The 18,459-nt window shown below is 31.6% G+C and overlaps 2 protein-coding genes across 6 annotated transcripts; one reads left to right on the forward strand and one right to left on the reverse strand.

Annotated features, from left to right (window-relative positions):
- The first annotated feature begins 2,152 nt into the window (after positions 1-2,152).
- Positions 2,153-5,630, forward strand: LOC137823591 (putative inactive receptor kinase At5g58300). 3 transcript variants are annotated; one of them, XM_068628795.2, is made up of 3 exons: positions 2,153-2,279; positions 2,985-4,323; positions 4,652-5,463. In XM_068628795.2, the coding sequence occupies exons 2-3, from the start codon at positions 3,069-3,071 to the stop codon at positions 5,218-5,220; spliced, it is 1,824 nt and encodes a 607-aa protein (XP_068484896.2). In that variant the 5' UTR covers positions 2,153-2,279; positions 2,985-3,068; the 3' UTR covers positions 5,221-5,463. The 3 variants fall into 3 exon arrangements, with proteins under 3 accessions (XP_068484896.2, XP_068484897.2, XP_090149994.1); XM_068628796.2 differs by having other exon boundaries at positions 2,247-2,604; positions 4,652-5,630; XM_090293868.1 differs by lacking the exon at positions 2,153-2,279 and having other exon boundaries at positions 2,709-4,323.
- Positions 5,631-5,704: 74 nt separating this feature from the next.
- On the reverse strand, positions 5,705-13,976 carry LOC137823590 (Mitochondrial ATP synthase D chain-related protein). Of its 3 annotated transcripts, none has more exons than XR_016514827.1 (20): positions 13,692-13,976; positions 12,907-13,363; positions 12,151-12,213; positions 12,004-12,066; positions 11,865-11,927; positions 11,710-11,772; positions 11,556-11,618; positions 11,402-11,464; positions 11,237-11,299; positions 10,991-11,053; positions 10,820-10,882; positions 10,687-10,728; positions 10,468-10,530; positions 10,141-10,203; positions 9,984-10,046; positions 9,774-9,836; positions 8,673-8,732; positions 7,099-7,247; positions 6,616-6,714; positions 5,705-6,454 (listed from the first exon to the last, which is right to left on the reverse strand). XR_016514827.1 is itself a non-coding variant. In XM_068628794.1 (20 exons), exons 2-20 carry the CDS (start codon positions 13,321-13,323, stop codon positions 5,993-5,995), a joined length of 2,040 nt encoding a protein of 679 aa, XP_068484895.1. In that variant the 5' UTR covers positions 13,324-13,363; positions 13,692-13,976; the 3' UTR covers positions 5,705-5,992. The 3 variants fall into 3 exon arrangements, 2 of the variants coding, with proteins under 2 accessions (XP_068484895.1, XP_090149993.1); XM_068628794.1 differs by having other exon boundaries at positions 7,099-7,239; XM_090293867.1 differs by having other exon boundaries at positions 7,099-7,239; positions 12,918-13,363; positions 13,692-13,883.
- Positions 13,977-18,459: the final 4,483 nt, after the last annotated feature.

Raw genomic sequence — 18,459 nt, forward strand, 5'->3', positions numbered from 1 at the left:
TGCATCTTTCTTATACAATATAAATCACAATCATCAGATTTGCTTAATGAGTTTAACCAGTTTGATTCTACTTATAAAGTTAGACAACAACAAAATTCTGCCACACATTTTTTTCTACTTCATTGAATCAGTTACAAACTCCTCCCTGTCCTCAAATAACAGCATATCAGTATACTCAAACCGATGAAGATTTAACGTTGCTTCAAAGACTAAATTTCAGTGTAGTAAATATTATCTATTTATTTGTATACTCAATAAAAATTTCTCTCAATGTTGAACACCAATTTCTATGCTTCATTTTGAGTTCACCTTTAGATGAATTCAAACTTACAATAACGTAAGGGTAAAAAAACCTTTTTTTTCTAACGGACACAAACGGAGATTGGACCCACAAAAATTTGAAACACATGGTTTGCTGCAGGCTTACCATACTTTAGTTGTGGTCCTTTGGGTCATCCACATTCCACACATCATTTTCACTTCAAGAATGCAATGTTACACACCATTTCAACACCAATGATTCTGCTTCTGGATGAGTGCCCTTTGTCACAAACACAATGCCATGCACAAGCCCTTCCAACCCTTCATTTAATGCAAATTTGGAATCCAAAGAGAAAGACAACTCTATTCAAAGTCAGAACAAAAAGCATAAACTAAGTCCTTAGATATCAGCAAATTGTTACTCTAAATGATAAAAGATTCAGTTTTCTTAAACAAGTTCTCGAATTTGAGTATTGGGAATGAAAAAAAAGTATTAAATGAGAAAATCCTACAAAGGGCACTCAATCAAATTTCTTCCACAGAAATTTATCATCTGTTGTATGTTTAACCCTTTTTTAATCCTTTTCAAAACACCATATTTACATCCCTAATACAATTCACATGCATGTAAGTAGCAATGTAGCATCACTATTCAAATTAAACAAACCACTTCAACAGTTTTACCTAGTTTGAATAGAAAAAATGGTGTGAATAGTACTCCTTAATTGTTGTGTACCTTTTAATGTGTATCTAGAGCTCTTTTCTTTACTGTTTGCCCCATATACTTCACGATCAAGATGAAGTGAATCATTGACGCGTTTTAGGTATTTAATATGAATAATTGATAATGTCCGTTTATGAGTTAAATTAAACAATAAATTGGAAAATTTAGACAATTTTAGACTATTTCATTAGTATTTTAATTAATTTTTAATTTAGTTGTTGAATGTTAAAAAAATTCTTAAAAAGATAAAAGATCAAGGATTGTGATGGCAAAATAACCTCTCAAAAATCACAGCAAACTTTTTGAATATCTCATCAACCATTTCAAGAAGTCACATTAAGAGAATCTTTGTTGAAAATCTAACATCGACTAAAAAAATATATTTCATAATATATAAGTTGATGCAAACATTAACATACTAGTTTTACAAGATTGAGTCAGACTTAAAGTTTATTTCATATACCTTCAAGATCAGTTGTATCATTAAGACTTGGGACCATGGTACAGATATTAAATTTATGTCATTTCCATGTAGAAAAATCTTAAACTTATTAACCTTAAGTTGGCCTTGGAGATCAATAACAAGTTCGATAAACTGGGGTAAATTACATTGTGTAACTGTAACTGTGATAATGGTCAATTCTTTGGAAAATGGGAAACCGAAGGAGATCCATTCCTTTTCATCGAGATCTACAAGTTAAAATAGTATCATAAGTTCCTTTCAATAGTTCAAATATTAATTTATTTTCTATAAAAAGAGTCTTTGATCTTATTCATCCTCGTAATACCTTCAAATTAAATAGTTGAACAGTAGAAAATTTCACCCTTAAGTCTTTTTTGTTACAAACATTTCTGCAGCAGAAATAACAGCGAATAATACTTTTTTAGATACCAGAGTTATCCTATGTTCATAGTTGGAAAAAGGATTGGAGTAGTTATTAAACACATTGTATTTAGCAAGAAATCTGGTATTTGACTTATATGAAAATTTGTCCAACTTATAATATCAAAACAAAAAACGAGGAGAATCATTACGAGTATTTAGCAAAGTTACATGCACAAAACTAAATTTTTTAATCATAACTTCAATGGGACGGTGAATCATATTTAGATTAAATTATTGTATTGGTCCCCGAGTAACTTTTGGTTTAGGGTGTGTATATATACTATATTATTACCATATGTATTACCACTATACTTTGCAGGTTTGGCTTAATGAGGAAGAAGGCTTGAAGTTGAAGCTGAGACCTGAACGTTGAATGTGTCCTCCATATCATAAACAGGAACACCAAAAGTAAAATCTATACACAGTACTGTAGCATTGTATGATAGTTACAGTATACTACTGTTATGCTTTTAATAAGCTTCTCTTTCTCTATGTATATCTGGTTTTGTGTGTGTGGATTCTGGCGTGTTCCTGAAGCTATGCCGTTAAAGCTTGTCTTTGCTTCCTCTTGGCCGTTAGTACCACCAATTACCAAGAGAACATTGCTTTAACAAAGACCTTTTCTTTCTCAAAACTGCATTTATACATTTTTCAGCATTTAATACACTTCTGCTCAACCCTCCTTACTGTGGATTCCACTTCTAGCTTGCTTTCCCTTTCTCCTGGTTTCAAGGTTTTCATCTCCCAATTGCTTGCATTTTTCTCTTCATTTTACTTTTTAGTGAGTTCATGTTCTTTAGGCATGGCATTGTTCCTTTTGTGAAATCAGACTGAGAAGAATGTTTATCAAGCAAAGTGAAAGGGAATCAAAACTCTCTAAGGGTACAACTGGTTTCATTTTATGGTGAATCCAAGGAGAATATTCTTTAATGATGAATGCTTTTGTAATTGATTTTAGCCAATGATATTCTTGTCTTTAAAAAATGAGAAATTTTTTAGTACAGCTTAACTAAGGACTCAAAAACTAACTGGTTTGTTGCATTGCATGCTTGGTTATATGTTACAATTGCTCCTTTTGATCAGTGTGTAATACTTTGAAATCTCAATTGCTAGGGAAACAAGTGGGCTATTGAAACCAGGCAACCAGTTCCATTCCAGCCTTTCATCTCAGGCACCCTGATTCAACAAATAAACTTGATGATGCTACAGTTCTACTTTACAACAATTCCAATTTTCCTACTCCTGCTTGTGTTTCCTCAAACTAGAGCTGATCTACACTCAGAAAAGCAAGCCCTTCTTGATTTTGCTGCTGCACTTCATCATGCTCCAAGACTCAATTGGAACTCTAGTACCTCAATCTGCACTTCATGGATGGGAGTTGCATGTAGTCATGATGGGTCCCATGTGCTTTCTGTGAGGCTTCCAGGTGTGGGACTGCGCGGTTCTCTCCCACCAAACACTCTTAGTAAGCTTAATGGCCTCATTAGCCTCAGTCTTAGGTCCAACAGCTTGAGGGGGAACCTTCCAACTGACCTACTTTCCCTTCCTTCTCTGCGCTTTGTATATCTCCAACACAACCACTTCTCAGGTCATATTCCTGTTTCTCTGCCACCCCGGCTTATCTTTCTTGATCTGTCCTATAACTCCTTCACAGGAAAAATTCCAGCCTCAATCCAAAACTTGACACATCTAATAGGACTCAACCTCCAAAACAACTCTCTCACAGGATCTATTCCTGATGTTAACCTTCCTAGCCTTAAGAATTTGGATTTGAGCTTCAACTACTTGAATGGTTCTATTCCTTCATATTTCTGCAAGTTTCCTGGCTCTTCATTTGGAGGGAATTTGAAATTATGTGGAGCACCTTTGAAACAATGTTCTTCAGTTTCCACCTCTACCACATTGTCTCCCTCAACAATCTCTCAAAGATCAAGTGATCCATCAAACAGGAACATGAGAAAGGGGGCAAAACTAGCAATTATTTTGGGGGTTGTCACATTGCTGTTTCTTCCAGGTCTTATGGTAGCGTTTTGCTGTTTCAAGAAAAAAGTTGGTGAACAAAATGTTGCGCCTACAGAGAAAGACCAGAAGCTTAAGGAGGACTTTGGTAGTGGTGTGCAAGAACCTGAGAGAAACAAGCTTGTATTCTTTGAAGGTTGTTCTTATAATTTTGATCTGGAGGACTTGTTAAGAGCTTCAGCAGAGGTGCTTGGGAAGGGAAGTTGTGGAACCACATATAAAGCCATCTTGGAGGATGGAACAACAGTGGTTGTCAAGAGGTTAAAAGAGGTGGCTATGGGGAAAAAAGAATTTGAACTGCAAATGGAGATTGTCCAAAGACTTGATCACCACCCAAATGTGATTCCCCTTCGTGCTTACTACTATTCCAAAGATGAAAAACTAATGGTTTACGACTACTCCACAGCCGGAAGTTTTTCCAAGTTATTGCATGGTAACTATTACTCTTACTTTGAACTTTTCCCTGATTACAAAAGGTTCTTGGTGGATATTTCATATAACTTTAATTACATGATATACCGCCATATGGTATCTACGTAGTTGTGTATCCTTTACAAATGGATTTAATTTCATGTTGGGTTTGGAAGATATTAGTGTTAGAACATTCGTAAATATTACTATCCACATTATACAAAATGCTTATCTTATACCGTTGTATTGGAGGTGCTTGAAGATAATTTTTATGTAAACTTGGAAATGGTTAAATGCATTGCCATTGTTGTGGCGTTTTTCATAATATGACCTATGAAACATGGTGACAGGAACCAGGGAAACTGGACGAGCTCCACTGGATTGGGATTCAAGATTGAAGATCGTGGTTGGAGCTGCAAGGGGCGTTTGTCATATTCACTCAGCCAATGGAAGGAAACTTGTCCATGGCAATATAAAATCATCTAATGTTATTCTCACGATAGATCTCCAGGGATGTATATCAGATTTTGGCCTAACTCCCCTAACAAATTTCTGTGCCTCCTCTAGAAGTCCCGGCTATGGAGCACCTGAAGTTATTGAAACAAGAAAGTCCACTCAAAAATCTGATGTGTACAGCTTTGGTGTTCTCCTTCTTGAGATGCTGACTGGAAAAACACCAGTTCAGTATTCAGGGCATGATGAAGAGGTTGATCTTCCAAAGTGGGTCCAATCTGTTGTTAGAGAGGAATGGACTGCTGAAGTGTTTGATCTTGAGTTAATGAGGTATCCAAACATTGAAGATGAACTTGTGCAGATGCTGCAACTGGCAATGGCATGTGTAGCAGTGATGCCAGACTCAAGACCCTCAATGGTGGAAGTTGTTAAAACAATTGAAGAAATTACAGCTTGCATTTATTAAAACCAGCAATCACTGTCGGAGGACAGATTCAAAGGGTCCTATGGTTTCACTCTACACAACTAAATAGATGGCAGCTACTTAGCAGAGGAAGATGCATAAATATTTTCCAAATGCCCATGACAACAAAATGCAAGATCAATACACATCCATTGCCAGCATGCATAGTCAAGATTCTTTTGAGGCCTTAGCATCAAAAGGACAAAACTTGTATTTTCCTGCATCTTGCCACTTTTTTCATCTTTTCATGATTGTTTTCACTTTATGTTTAAAACCACACTTAAGTAATAGGTCAAAATTCGGTCAATATAAAAAAAATATATCGATTCATTTAGCTTCACATGCTTTGTAAGTTTTCCCAATGTGATGTACTCAATAAGTGAATATATATCAATTTCTTTTTGGAAAATAAACAGAGAGATCCTTACAATGTAGTAATCAAGGAAAATAGTTAGTAACTCGTGAAGTCAATTAAGAAGTGGGCCAATAACGGAAGCTAGTCACCAACTACTGCATTTATATTCCTGATGCCATCTTTCAAAGGTATCATTTCCAACTGTGAACGCAATATGAAGTAAGAACACATATTTTAAAATTAAACGATATACTTTTCCCCCCCGTAAAGTATTTCCTAGTGTTCAAAGAATTAACGTACAAACAATAAAATGGCCCAATTTAGGCCAACCTATATTGGTATTCTGCCTAATGTAAGTAAGGTTATTGTATGTTCAAAGACATGCCAAGAAGGGGGCTATCCAAAATCCAGTATAAGAAGTCAACGAGCGGTGTTTGAAGAGGTTTGCTCAACCAAGTCAGCACCACTGACGTACTTAGCAACAAATGATATCAAGCGAAATGGAGCACCAATAAGGGGAGCATCTGTGATTGCCACATCATTTTCCAAATTCTTGTCATCATCATGGATATCTGGATCTTGTACTTCATTATCATCCAATGGAATTTGCACGATTTCTCCCGTATCATCCGATACCAACGACGAGTTTGACATGACCCCAACAACATGCTTAGCATCAATTGATTTACCATTATCCTTCACCGATGTATCTTTTGATGAATTAAACTCTGGAGCTGATTCAGATGCAATCTGAGCAGATTCAGGTATAGGAATGGCAACACCAACAGGTTTAGCGAATTCATTGATCCCACCAGGCTCGGTAACTCCAGAATGTTCAACTTTTGTACTTCGTTGTTCCAGCTCAACACATAACTCGGTGACCTGAGGATAAAAATATATTAAGCATGCATAACGCTATCCATACAAACTAACCTGACCAATCTAATCTACTAAAACTAAAATATCAAGTCTCCTACTAAGTCATCACTCATCAGCAATCTGTGATAACGAAAGTAAACAAATCACAGAACTTGGCATATTACCTTCTCAACAAGTTCCGCATTTTCTGACATCAATTTCTCAACCAACGTAAAGGTGGCATCAATTTGAGACTTCAAGTCCTCATTTTCCAAAGCAAGATTCTACCCACCATAAAGTGAAAAATAATCATAGGCAACATAAATAGGCAAGCACTGGCACTGAAGATTATTCTTTCTCCCTACTACTACTAATTCACACATTTAAAAGGTTTATAACATGCAACTCCTGCTCCATTGTCATTTATGGGAATTAAGATATATGACAACTTCAAATGCATTACCAACAGCCATTAACTGCTAGACTACGGCATCCAGCAATAAAGATTTAAGTATCATCAAATATAACACATTAGAAGATCATTGTCCAGAGTCATTAGTAACTACAATGATCCTTTCCTTCTTCCAAAGTAAAAGTCAACAAAACTAATTTTCCTAAGAATGAAAATATAGTGTGGATTTTAACCATGTAGGGTAACAAAGGAAAACCTTCTGAGATGTGTCCCATGAATGGGAAGAAGCATTGTTGTTCTCAAGATTCTGGACTGTTGACTGAAGACTTGACACTTTTTCCCTCAATTGCTGGTTTTCTAGCAAAAGATTATTCTTGGACTCCTCCAACTCTGACACCTGCCAAACTTTGATTTTAATTTCCATATCAGAATTAACAGAGGTTTGTTATGAAATGGACATAACCAAATAACATGTGAGTGTTTGGATCCAATTGCAAGGTATGAAACTTGAGTCCCACATTAGAAGTATGGGAATGTAGTGTGGTGTTTATAAGGCCTTGGGTTCTCCAAGTATAATAGTTAGCTTTTGTAGTGTAGTTCCCTCAAGCTTCTATCAATTGGTATCAAAACTTTCATCATGTCTATCGGGTAAAAACGGGGGGCACAGCTGGTGAGACCAGCCATGTTTTCCCATAACATGGGTAACCAGGCTTCCAAGCATGGTCAGATGTTAGAATCCAATCCCAACATTTTATGGGACTCTAGTCCCACACTGGAAGTATATCAGGAATTCTAGTCAAAGTGTTTGTAAGCCCTTGGACTCTGAAGTTCTTATCAATGAGAAGAGGGTGATTAATCAAGTCAATGTTTAAAACTAATGGGAGTAAAAGGGAAGAATACTTAATTAATGGAACAGCACGTGCATCAGAAGGTAATCTAAAACATTGCCAAAAGAACATAAGCCTAAATGAAAGTATTTTAAAAACACTAAATAATAGATCGGTATTCAGTCCAAAAAAGCCAAAAACAAGTAGAAAAAAATGTCAGAAAACAGCCTGAAATTCACATAGTCAGAATGTCCATGTAAGAAAAGTTAAGGAGATAATTATACAGGTAATTTGATCCGCACAGACTTGTTCTTCAGCAAATAAATCTACTCTAACCAGTTTTTTGTATAAGCTTCAATAGCATTCACCATAAACCATTAAGAGGATACAAACTTGCAAAATAACATTACATGACATGGTACATGAAAAAAATTGCCTTATATTATTGCAACGGCTAGGTTGAAGAGACAGAGAACTTTCGGAAGACAGGTCACTCTTCAATGGCATTTCACTATAAACCAGTAACCAGGATACAAACTTGCAAGATAACATTACTTGAAATGGTACATGAAAAAAGTTGTTGTATATTATTGCAATTTGAAATAGCTAGGTTGAATAGACAATGAACTTCCAAAAGACATGTCACTTTTAATAGCCTTAAAAATGTCAGCAAAACAACATGCACCTGACTGATAAGTATTGCTGACCAAGTAAAGATTAAAGAACTTCATAAAGTTTATTTTCTTAATTTCACATATACAGTTAAACACTTGGATAGATTGCAACAAGTGTTAAGGCTCACTTTAAATGGCAGCTGCGTCCTATGAATGATTCCAAAACTGAACGCTATACAAGATAATGTTTCACATGAATTACAAAGTTTATGAATCCTAAAGATTATGACAAGGAAATCACAGATAATGATATAAAAAATTAATAATCCATCATAACACTGTCCTAGGTTTTCAAGAAAAATAGTAATGTATATACGTGAGTTACATACCTGCGCTAGTAGCACAGCAATGTTTCCATTCAGGTTTGAAGTAGTTTCTTTAGTTGAGTTCTGTAAACAAAAGGCGTGATATTCCTCTAATAAGGGACAAATTTACAACTAAAAAACTTAGTATGACTAAAAGTTGTAGCTTTAAATTGGAATAACAAAAATACAAGGAAAAAGAATAAATGAAATATGAACAAAATGGTTCACAGGCATATTCTCACATTTCAGGTAAATCAAGTTGTGTTGGTCCTTGATTTTCCTTTTAAATTTCAGGTAAAAACACAAATTCATTATTGGTTGTTCTACTAAGTAGTACATATTGAGCATGACAGTAGTCTGCAATAATAAGATCGTATGGTTATCCATTGTAATCACATGGATTTGTTGGCCACAAAACTAATATGACCGTTATAAAAGGTCAGAGATAAAATAAATTCTATTCTAAATCCATAAAGCTTTCTGGCAAATGGCTATGGGTTAGAGGAGAGACTCATGTGATGGATGAAGATTGTTAAAACCTTTGGAGTTCATGAGGCAGTGTGGTGTTCGTTAGAGCCACAGAGAGTATCAAGTAGGGGGAAAAGCTAGCCTGGTGGAGTCAAGAATGGGATGCAGAGATACCCCAACTCAGCACCCTTTTTTATCTTATGTTGTTTTCTCTTTTAGTTTTGCTCCCCAGGTTTACGGTGTTTTCCAGCCCAGGGATCTCCCTCTTGTACTATCACCAAACTCCTTGTTCTCATTTGATAACAATCATTTATTTCTTTAAGGTTCAATCAATCAATATTGTTATTTTCCAATCAAAATCTTTAATTATCATCAACAGAAAGGTGCCTTAACCTAGACACTATAAGGGAGTTTTGGACACCAAAATGGATTTAGGCCTTGGGGATTTCATTTTATAATGGACTAGAAAATTCTTTTGAGTTATTTTTTAAAGAAAAAATTATATTATTATATGTTATATTTGTTTGTTTTTGGTGTCAAAATTAGAAACTAACAATAGTTAATATGCCATGTGAAATTTAAGGTCATTAATTAAGAAAACGATATATCCAATACCAATAACATATAAGAGAACAGAGTCATTAGACAAGTTATTACCGCCTTCTCAACAAAAGAACTGAACTCATTCTCCAGAAGATATATTTTTTGTTCTAGACTCTCCTGTGGAACAAACAACGTATATTGGATTTAAATAACAATAAAAGACATCAAACTATAGCACAACACTAGAGAAGAAGGGCAAAGGGGAATTAGCAAAGGTTAAAATAGTGAATGTCGTGATAACAAAGTCAGTGAAGCAAATCTTACTCCTTTCAAGCTCAAAACTGTCTTTTCATCCAGTAACTGATTCATTTTTTCTTCCAAAGTAGCCTGCATATGATGTATTTTTAAATATTAAATATCTCGGTAAATCATTTGCTCCTGTATCTTTTAAAAGAAAAAAAAAACGTATTAGGTTCTGCACCTCTTTTTGAAGTAAGGAATTATTTTCACTCTGCAACTGTGCAACTCTTATTTCCAGTCCAACCTGCATATATTAAAGTTAAATATAAGCATACTGATAAAAATAACACAATAATATAGTTCAAATAATACCTAAGATCCATTTATACATTCAGCCAAATTTTTCAATTCAAATTCAATTATGTATTTATTTTTATTAAAATTAAAATGTTTAGTCAGTCAAAAGACAGTGCTAATAGCTAATGCATTACATGAGATAGTTAAGTTCACCAATTGAGAAACAATATCGTAAATGCAATAAAACATGAGTTAATAGACAGGCTATTACCTCTTTCTCCCTAGAAGAAATGAAATCATTCTCTAGAAGATTTATTTTTTGCTCTAAACTCTCCTGTTCAATGGTGTACATTGGACTTAGAATGTCAGCCCAACTTTCATTAACAAAAATCACTAAATATACAAAATCAGAAATGGTCAAATAAGTAGTCAAGAAAAGAAATAGAAAATTTGATGAAGAAATTCTTATACATTTCAGGTTCAAAACTACCTTTTCATTCAGCAACTGATTACTTTTTTCCACCAATCCAACCTACATATGACATCAAATTAAACACATGTGTAAATAATTTATCAAAATCAATGATCCTTAATCTTTTATAAGGGAAAAAATAATAACTCACCTCTTTTTGAACTAAGGAATTATTGTCAATTTGCAATTGTCCAATTCTCGTTTCCAGACTAGTCTGCAAATAATTCAGTAAAATATAACAGTCGGCAATTAAAAATAGATAAGAATAACACAATTCCTATAACAAAAAAAATCCATCCACAAATTCATCAAACTACTTTACTTGTTTTTGTGTCTGCAGTTCATTGTCAGTCCGTAGATTGTTGATGATCTCTTTCAAGGTAACCTGTAAAAGACAAGCAAAACAAATGGTAGAGATGAAAAGTCTACAGTAAAAGATGTTAGGGAACCAAGTTAATTTTTAATCATTCTTCTTGAATGCCTGTTGAGAAAGAAAATATATAGTTGCAATATAAGCAGTTAAACAGCTATCCCTCAGATGATTGATAAAACTTGCAGTACATATTACCTCTTTCTGAACCAGTTTATCATTTTCTTCTTTGAATTTTCTAATTGTCTCCTTTGATATGGCCTGTAGAAAGATAGGTTATATGCATTCATACTAAACAATATTTGTGATTTAAGTGCTTAAATAACAAATATGAACCTGAGATGAAGTTTATAGTAAAATTACCTCTTTCTGAATTTGCACTTCATTTTCTTCTTTCAATTTTCTTATTGTCTCCTGTGCTAGGGCCTGTTTTAAGATTTGCTACGCATAATGAGAAAAATGCTACATAAAAATTAAATTAGACATATCATATAGAATTTAAAATCTTTCATGTCACCTCCTTCCGAATGTGAGTATCATTCTCTTCTTTCAAATTTCTAATGGTATCTTCTGAAATGACCTGTAGAAAAATGATATGTTGTATGTGACATAAAAACAATGAAACATAAGAGCTCAAATAAATCTAGATATTTCCAAAAAAAAAACATTACCTCTTTCTGAACATGCATATCATGTTTTTCTTCCAATTTTCTGATAGTCTTTTCTGATGCAATCTGTGGAAAGATGGTCTATATTAGTTAAAAGAAGATTGAAAGATAAAAACATTAGGAAAAATGCCATTCAGATAAAATTTAAACTATATTACCTTATTCTGCATATGCATGTCATTTTCCTCTGTTAGTTTTCTGATTGTCTCTTCCATTATAGACTGACAAATGATGGGATATATACATAATGAGACACAATTGCTAAAACAAAGAACAGGTTCTCGGATAAAAGATTACCTCCTTTTGAATGTGCATATCTATTTCTGCTTTGAATTTCCTGATTGTCTCTTTTGATGAGGTCTGTGGAGTGATAAACCAAACCATATATATTATAAAAAAATTGAAAAATAATAAATCAAATAACATTCTCAGATGAAAGATTACCTCGTTCTGAATGAGTATATCATTTTCTTCTTTTAATTTCCAGATTGTCTCTTCTGATATGGTCTGTGGAGTGATAGGATTTACAAGTTATAAAAACTTTGAAATACTGGCTTTAAAAACAGAGTGCAGAAATCACTTTAAAAAATGAAAGTAATATATGGCAAGGCACATAAGTTAGCTTTTAGCTAATTTGACTAACTTCAAAGTTTGTTACACCAAATTAGGTTTGTCATTTTTGTTACCAAAATAGATATCTCAATAGCTAATAATTTGTTGACAACGATATGTCGTGTAACCTTTGAGGTTATAAGCTCCTAGCCGTTTTTTGTGTGTGCTATTACAGCAACAAGGTTTGAACCAACAACCTCATGCAAACTACACCACTAAGCTCCTAGCCTAGCTTACTATTTGTTTTTCATCATTTTTATCCTCACTATTTTATTATAATTCCTCTTTTAGTCCTGTTTATCCTTGCGAGATGGTAGTTTCACTTAGTTTAGCAAACCACTGGTTTCCATAAAAAGCTCACTCAAACAAATTTGATAGTATGCTAGAAAATGACAAGAGGAAGCCTATACCATTTTTCAGTGAAACTATTCAGAAAAAATGAGAAATTATAACTAAATTATCAGTTCCAATGAAAAAAGATAACTAATAACAATATCGAGGTGAAATATTTAAAATATAGCCCTTGAGTCGTTAGCATAAACCTTGAAACAATTTGCGAAAATCTACATTGGTTGAAGGAAAACTTACACATTCTTTACCGTTTGGCAGATGACCATTCAAACTCGTACTAGTACTCTGCCCATCTGCACATTCCAATGTTAGAATACTCTCATCCTTTCCACTTTTCACCAGATTCTGATCAGTATGGGGTGCTTCAACAACCCCATTCCGATCTTCATTCACACTTTGCTCATTGCTGACTCCCGAAAGATGCGCAGGCTCATCCTTACCATCATTTACCATATTCTTATCCATAATTGATATATCTCCAACCCCATTCGAGTTTTTCTCATTTGCAGTCTCTGAAAGAATAGTATGCTTATCCTTTCCATTACTCGCCAGATTCTGATCCCTAACGGCAATTTCTCCAACCCCATTCTCCGCATTCTTACTTTGCTTGTTCTTCTTCTTCTTGTTCTTCCTCCTCTTCTTGTCATCCTCCATCCACCCAGCTCCAATTCTCTATTCCAACTTCTAAACGACACTGCTCACACACAGAAAGAAAAAAGAACTTTCAGGTTGACAATTCAAACCTGTCGCCACAGATCACCGACCCAATGTATAGTCAACTCAGACCCCAAAATGCAATCAATGCCAACTTCAGGATCCAAGACCCAGATTCACATTCAATCAGAATTCACAATGCAACTCAGAGCACACACACATACACACATGAATCTTACAATTACCAGTTACAAACGCTGGGCATCTTGGAATCTTAAATCTAGAATCAAATAAAAAAAAGGCACAAATTTGACAATAAAATTAAAAGAAATTAACAGCAAATTGAAAGAATTGATAAAAATACTCACAGATAGAATCCGGAAAATGCAATGAAAGGAATGAAAAAAGTTATGTTAGCGTTATAGGTGAAATTAAGGTTGTGCGAATTGAATCTGGGAATGCAAAGTAAAGGGGGTTGCGTTCAGTGAGTAAGAAAGAAGCAATTGAAGGGTGGGGAGTGTGTTGTTCTGCTGTGTTGTACAATGTCCGTGCTCGTTTTTAGAATTGATTTGATTTGATGCCACTTTTCGTACTACAAATCCAACGGCTTCTACGCCCCCTTTTGTCGTGTTCTTTGTGGACTTGTCTCTACTGGATTTCTTTTTCTATTAAACGTTTTATTTTATGTGCCAAACTCAGTTTTATTTTCCTCTGTTTGAAGAAAATCAATTTAGTTATTGTGGAGCTCAACGGTTAATTTATTATTAAAATGAGTACGAATTTATTTTTATTTTTTATTATTACTATTATATTTATCTCGTATTAATTGTAGTTTGAATATTTTTCACGCATAATAAATAACAATAAAGATACTGTTTTTTTAAATAGTTTTATCATCTAAGAAAAATATACATTAAAGAGTAATAATTTAAAAACAAAAATAAAAAATACAAATATTAATGTTCCATTGAAAACATTAATAAGTTTGAAATTTTAGAAAACAAAAATGTAATTATTTAAGAGGAGGAGCAATATTTTTCTAACTCTATTACATAGTTTTCATTATTGGAAGTTAATTTAGTTTATTCTGTTTGGTTACATGTTAATGAAATTTAGTTTGTGTTCAAACAACCACTTAGTGAGACGTAATAGAATTAATTATTTTTTAAATTAAAAATAAACAAAAAATAGTTTAAAAACTCATATTGCATTATATTAAACCTTATTATAACTTAAATGATTAAGTATTACAAATTAAATTTAAAATATTAATTATAATGAAATAAGTTAATATGAAAAATTAATGATATTTTAATTTAATGTATTAAAAACATTAATTAATCAATTAAAAACCTATAAAATATTTATATAATTAAATGTAATTTAATATATATATATATACATGTTTTTATTAAAATAAGAAAAATTGAGAAGTTGACCAATTTGAATCCATTTAAGCATAGTGGACCAACCTATCTCATCCTATTCTTTTGGTGAATGACCATTTTGCCACCTCAAGATTTGAATTACTTTTCTAACTTGTATAGTTTCCATTGTAACTTAATTTAGTTTTTTTAATCACATGTAAAATATTAATTATATTTAAGATTTTATAGTTTGTGTTTAACAACTAAAAATTTATTAATATGTTAGATTAAATTCAATTGATTAAATTTGACTTGTAAATATTAAATTTTCTCTGTTAATTTTGAACCTTGCGAGATTAATGTTTTGTCTAATGTTATTTTAAGGATACTCATATTTTAACAATCTAATAATAAATTGTTTCATGTTAAAACCATTAAAAAAAAAAAAAATAGTGTTTAATTGAAATATGAGTTTATATGAAGAAATTAAAATAAATTTAAAAAACTTAAACTGATATTTTCACTATGAAGTTATCAAAATAATATTTTTTTATTTTACCTATATTTCTGAGTTTGTCCGAATTATGATATTTGGTGTTAAATTTAGTTACATTAACCTTACTAATTTCACAATCTAGAAGAGTTCACACTCTTTAAGATAAAACAATTCGTACATATAAAGTTAATACTTTAATATTTAATATTGGAGGAAATCATCGGTTTATTTTAGATTTTGTAGGTTGTAAACTATTTGACGTGAAATCAAACATTTTTTTTGTTTTTTTTACCATTTTAATTTAATTTTGTAAAGCAAATATTACAATGAACAAACTTAAAAAAAAAAAGGTAAATTGTATTTCTTGTATACAATTTTATAAAAAATATTGTATTTATCAAACATGATTTTCAGTTTATACTTAAAATTAATAAAGAAGATGTAAATACAAAAGATGACGAATTTAGTTGTAAATTTTTCACTCAAGAGAGGAGGTAACATCCCTATTTCACCAACACCTAATCATATAATATACATGAATTTTTAATATAAATATTTATATATTTATATCATTTGTATAGTACTTCAAACAACTTTTAAGAGGAATTAATGTTTACAAACATTAAATAAAATAATAAAAATAAATTATGTAATTCATTTGCTTATTGGGGAGCTCTCTCACCTACAATGTCATATGCTCCCATGTAACTATCATCACACCATCACATATACAAAAAATAAAACACAACAAATAGTAAGGTAGCTATAAAAAAATTTGCTATATAATTTTAATTTCAATTAACAAACATAAAGTCATTAACTCTTGTACATTTTCTCAAAACCTGTCATAAATCATCATTTACATTACTCGTGTTAGACTTCTAGTGACCAACATACTCAAACACTTAACTCTACTTTTGGAAGACTCGTGCATTCATTAAACTCATAAATATGCATTTGTCATATTACCTCAATGTGAATCCATATGTGTATAAATAATCTCAATATCATATCAACTACTATGACAATGTTAATTCATATGACCTAAAAGACCCAGTTATATTTCAAATCGTAGAAAAAATCATATGAACATCCTTTGATTCTCAACACCTGATAATCTTCATTTATGCGATTCCAATATATCAGTAGAGTATGGATACATCATTTTAGACGAATCCCTAGTTAATGTGCATCCTAGACAATCTCAACACGGTATTTCTTTTCCTAAAAATACTATGTCATGAAAATACTATTTCTTATTAGGAAATTAGGAAAAGTCTTGAATAATACATGAGAGAGTTTTTAGTCAATATAGATATTTACAAACACCTTGTCAAAATTAGTTGTTTAAAAAACATTATCAATTTTGAAATAGAACTTCATGAAATAATATGATAAATCTATAAGGGAGTTTAGAATATTTTGCAAATTTAGAAAACAAATGATTTAGTAAATGATGATTTAGTAGATTATTGTTTTAGGGTTTATTGATATTTTTTGTAAATAATTTTTCACACAGATTTATATTTAAAAACAAATAACGAAGACAATTTACAATTGTATTTAAAAATAAAAAGCAAAGACATTTTACATGTGTACAATAATAGCTACAATTGTTTATTTTATATTTGTTCACTAGTTGGTTTAAGTTTTTTCCCCCTTAATAGAGTTGGATTAAGTTTTTTCCCCTTGATAAAATATTAAAACGTTTTACTATACAAAAATTATTAAATATAAACTAATTTTAAAAATCAAAATAATTTGTTACTATGTTGATTAAATTAGATACCATTTTATAAACTAAAAAAATATAGTGATTTTTATTATTAATAACATTTTATAAAATAGTTTATAAATTGGTATCTAACTATTAGCTACTAACTACTTTAGATTTTAAATTAGTCTTTATTAGTCTTTTAAAGACTAATTTAAAATCTAAAACATTAGTAGCTAAAATCTTGATAACTAATTTAAATACCAATTTAGAAATCATTTTATAAAAAATTATTAATAATAGAAATCACTTTAGACGCGAATAATTTTTTTAGTTTCTAAACTAGTATCTAATTTAGTCAGTATAGTGATTAATTATTTTTTTCTCTAAATTTGATTGTTATTTAATGGTTTTCTTGTAGTGTTTTATTATAACAAACTAATTACAAATAAAAAGGTTATTGTCACTTTTGACTTACAATTATATACCACATATTTCTTTACAAGTCCTTTTTATTTTTCCTTTAGATAATGAACATAAATATTATTTAATCACAAAATAGTCAAGGTTTTTCACGAGTATTTTTTACTTGGTCACTCTTAACTTATAAACAAATAAACTTTTTAAGAAGAATATTCATAATTATGTACACCTTTTACTAGAATTCAATCCATTAAGTAAATGATTTACAAATAAGTTATTTTTAAAAACCAATTTCTTACTAAGAGATGGATTGTACAAGTAGCCTAATGCATATGATAGAAATATTTTTTATTATATCAAATGTATGCACGTGCAAAACTGATAATCTTTTTACAGCAAGTCATAATATGACCATTGTGAGCTCGAGTGTATCTATACGTGTTATAAGAGTTGGGTGAGGCATGCCATTACTTTTGATATGTTTTTTTGTAATATTGGTCACTCAACAAATATGTCAATCCTTGATTTGTTGCTTTCATGCTTTAGTGTGTAGAAAATTGTACGTTTATAGTTTTAGCACAAAACTTGTTCCTTTTGTGTGTATTTATGTCTTTAAAACAAATTCGTTGACTTGGATAGTCTAATAGTCAATCGTTTATGTGCTTTGAGCTTCTGGTGAACTCATTTAATCTTATAAGCTCGTTTATAATAAGCAAATGTTAGACAATCTTAAGAACATTTAATGACGATGTTCTATTTGTTTCTTTTAATTATTTTTCTTTGTTACTAACCCTAGTATTCTCTTATTGGAATGAGTACATCAAAAAGCATATATGTTTATTAACATCAAAGGGGATTAAGATAACTATACCTTTACTACTAAATCATATGACTTTAACAATTCCATAATTTTTTCTATAAACTCCATGAAGATAAAGAAAATAATGATCATGCATTTCTCCAAGTTGATTTCTTGATAAGATGAAACAATTTACTTGCCATATTAAATTTAATAACAACTATTTCCCTTGCATAATTAAGGTGGCTTATTAAAGTGACATTTTTTTTTAACATTTTTCACTCTATAACATAAAACACACCTTTTGATGATACGTTGGTCAATAATCTGTGTTTAC

Source organism: Phaseolus vulgaris, chromosome 8 (assembly GCF_051622355.1).
Source record: "Phaseolus vulgaris cultivar YP4 chromosome 8, ASM5162235v1, whole genome shotgun sequence".
Lineage (NCBI taxonomy): Eukaryota > Viridiplantae > Streptophyta > Magnoliopsida > Fabales > Fabaceae > Phaseolus > Phaseolus vulgaris.

Excerpts from the sequence above, each read along its gene's own strand:
- LOC137823591 (XM_068628795.2), top strand. The coding sequence starts at position 3,069 with ATGATGCTACAGTTCTACTTTACAACAATTCCAATTTTCCTACTCCTG. Across the intron at positions 4,324-4,651 it reads TTTTTCCAAGTTATTGCATG|GAACCAGGGAAACTGGACGA; the intron begins GTAACTATTACT and ends ACATGGTGACAG.
- LOC137823590 (XM_068628794.1), bottom strand. The coding sequence starts at position 13,323 with ATGGAGGATGACAAGAAGAGGAGGAAGAACAAGAAGAAGAAGAACAAG. Across the intron at positions 11,465-11,555 it reads ATACTCACATTCGGAAGGAG|GCCCTAGCACAGGAGACAAT; the intron begins GTGACATGAAAG and ends ATCTTAAAACAG. Across the intron at positions 6,455-6,615 it reads ATGCGGAACTTGTTGAGAAG|GTCACCGAGTTATGTGTTGA; the intron begins GTAATATGCCAA and ends TTTTATCCTCAG.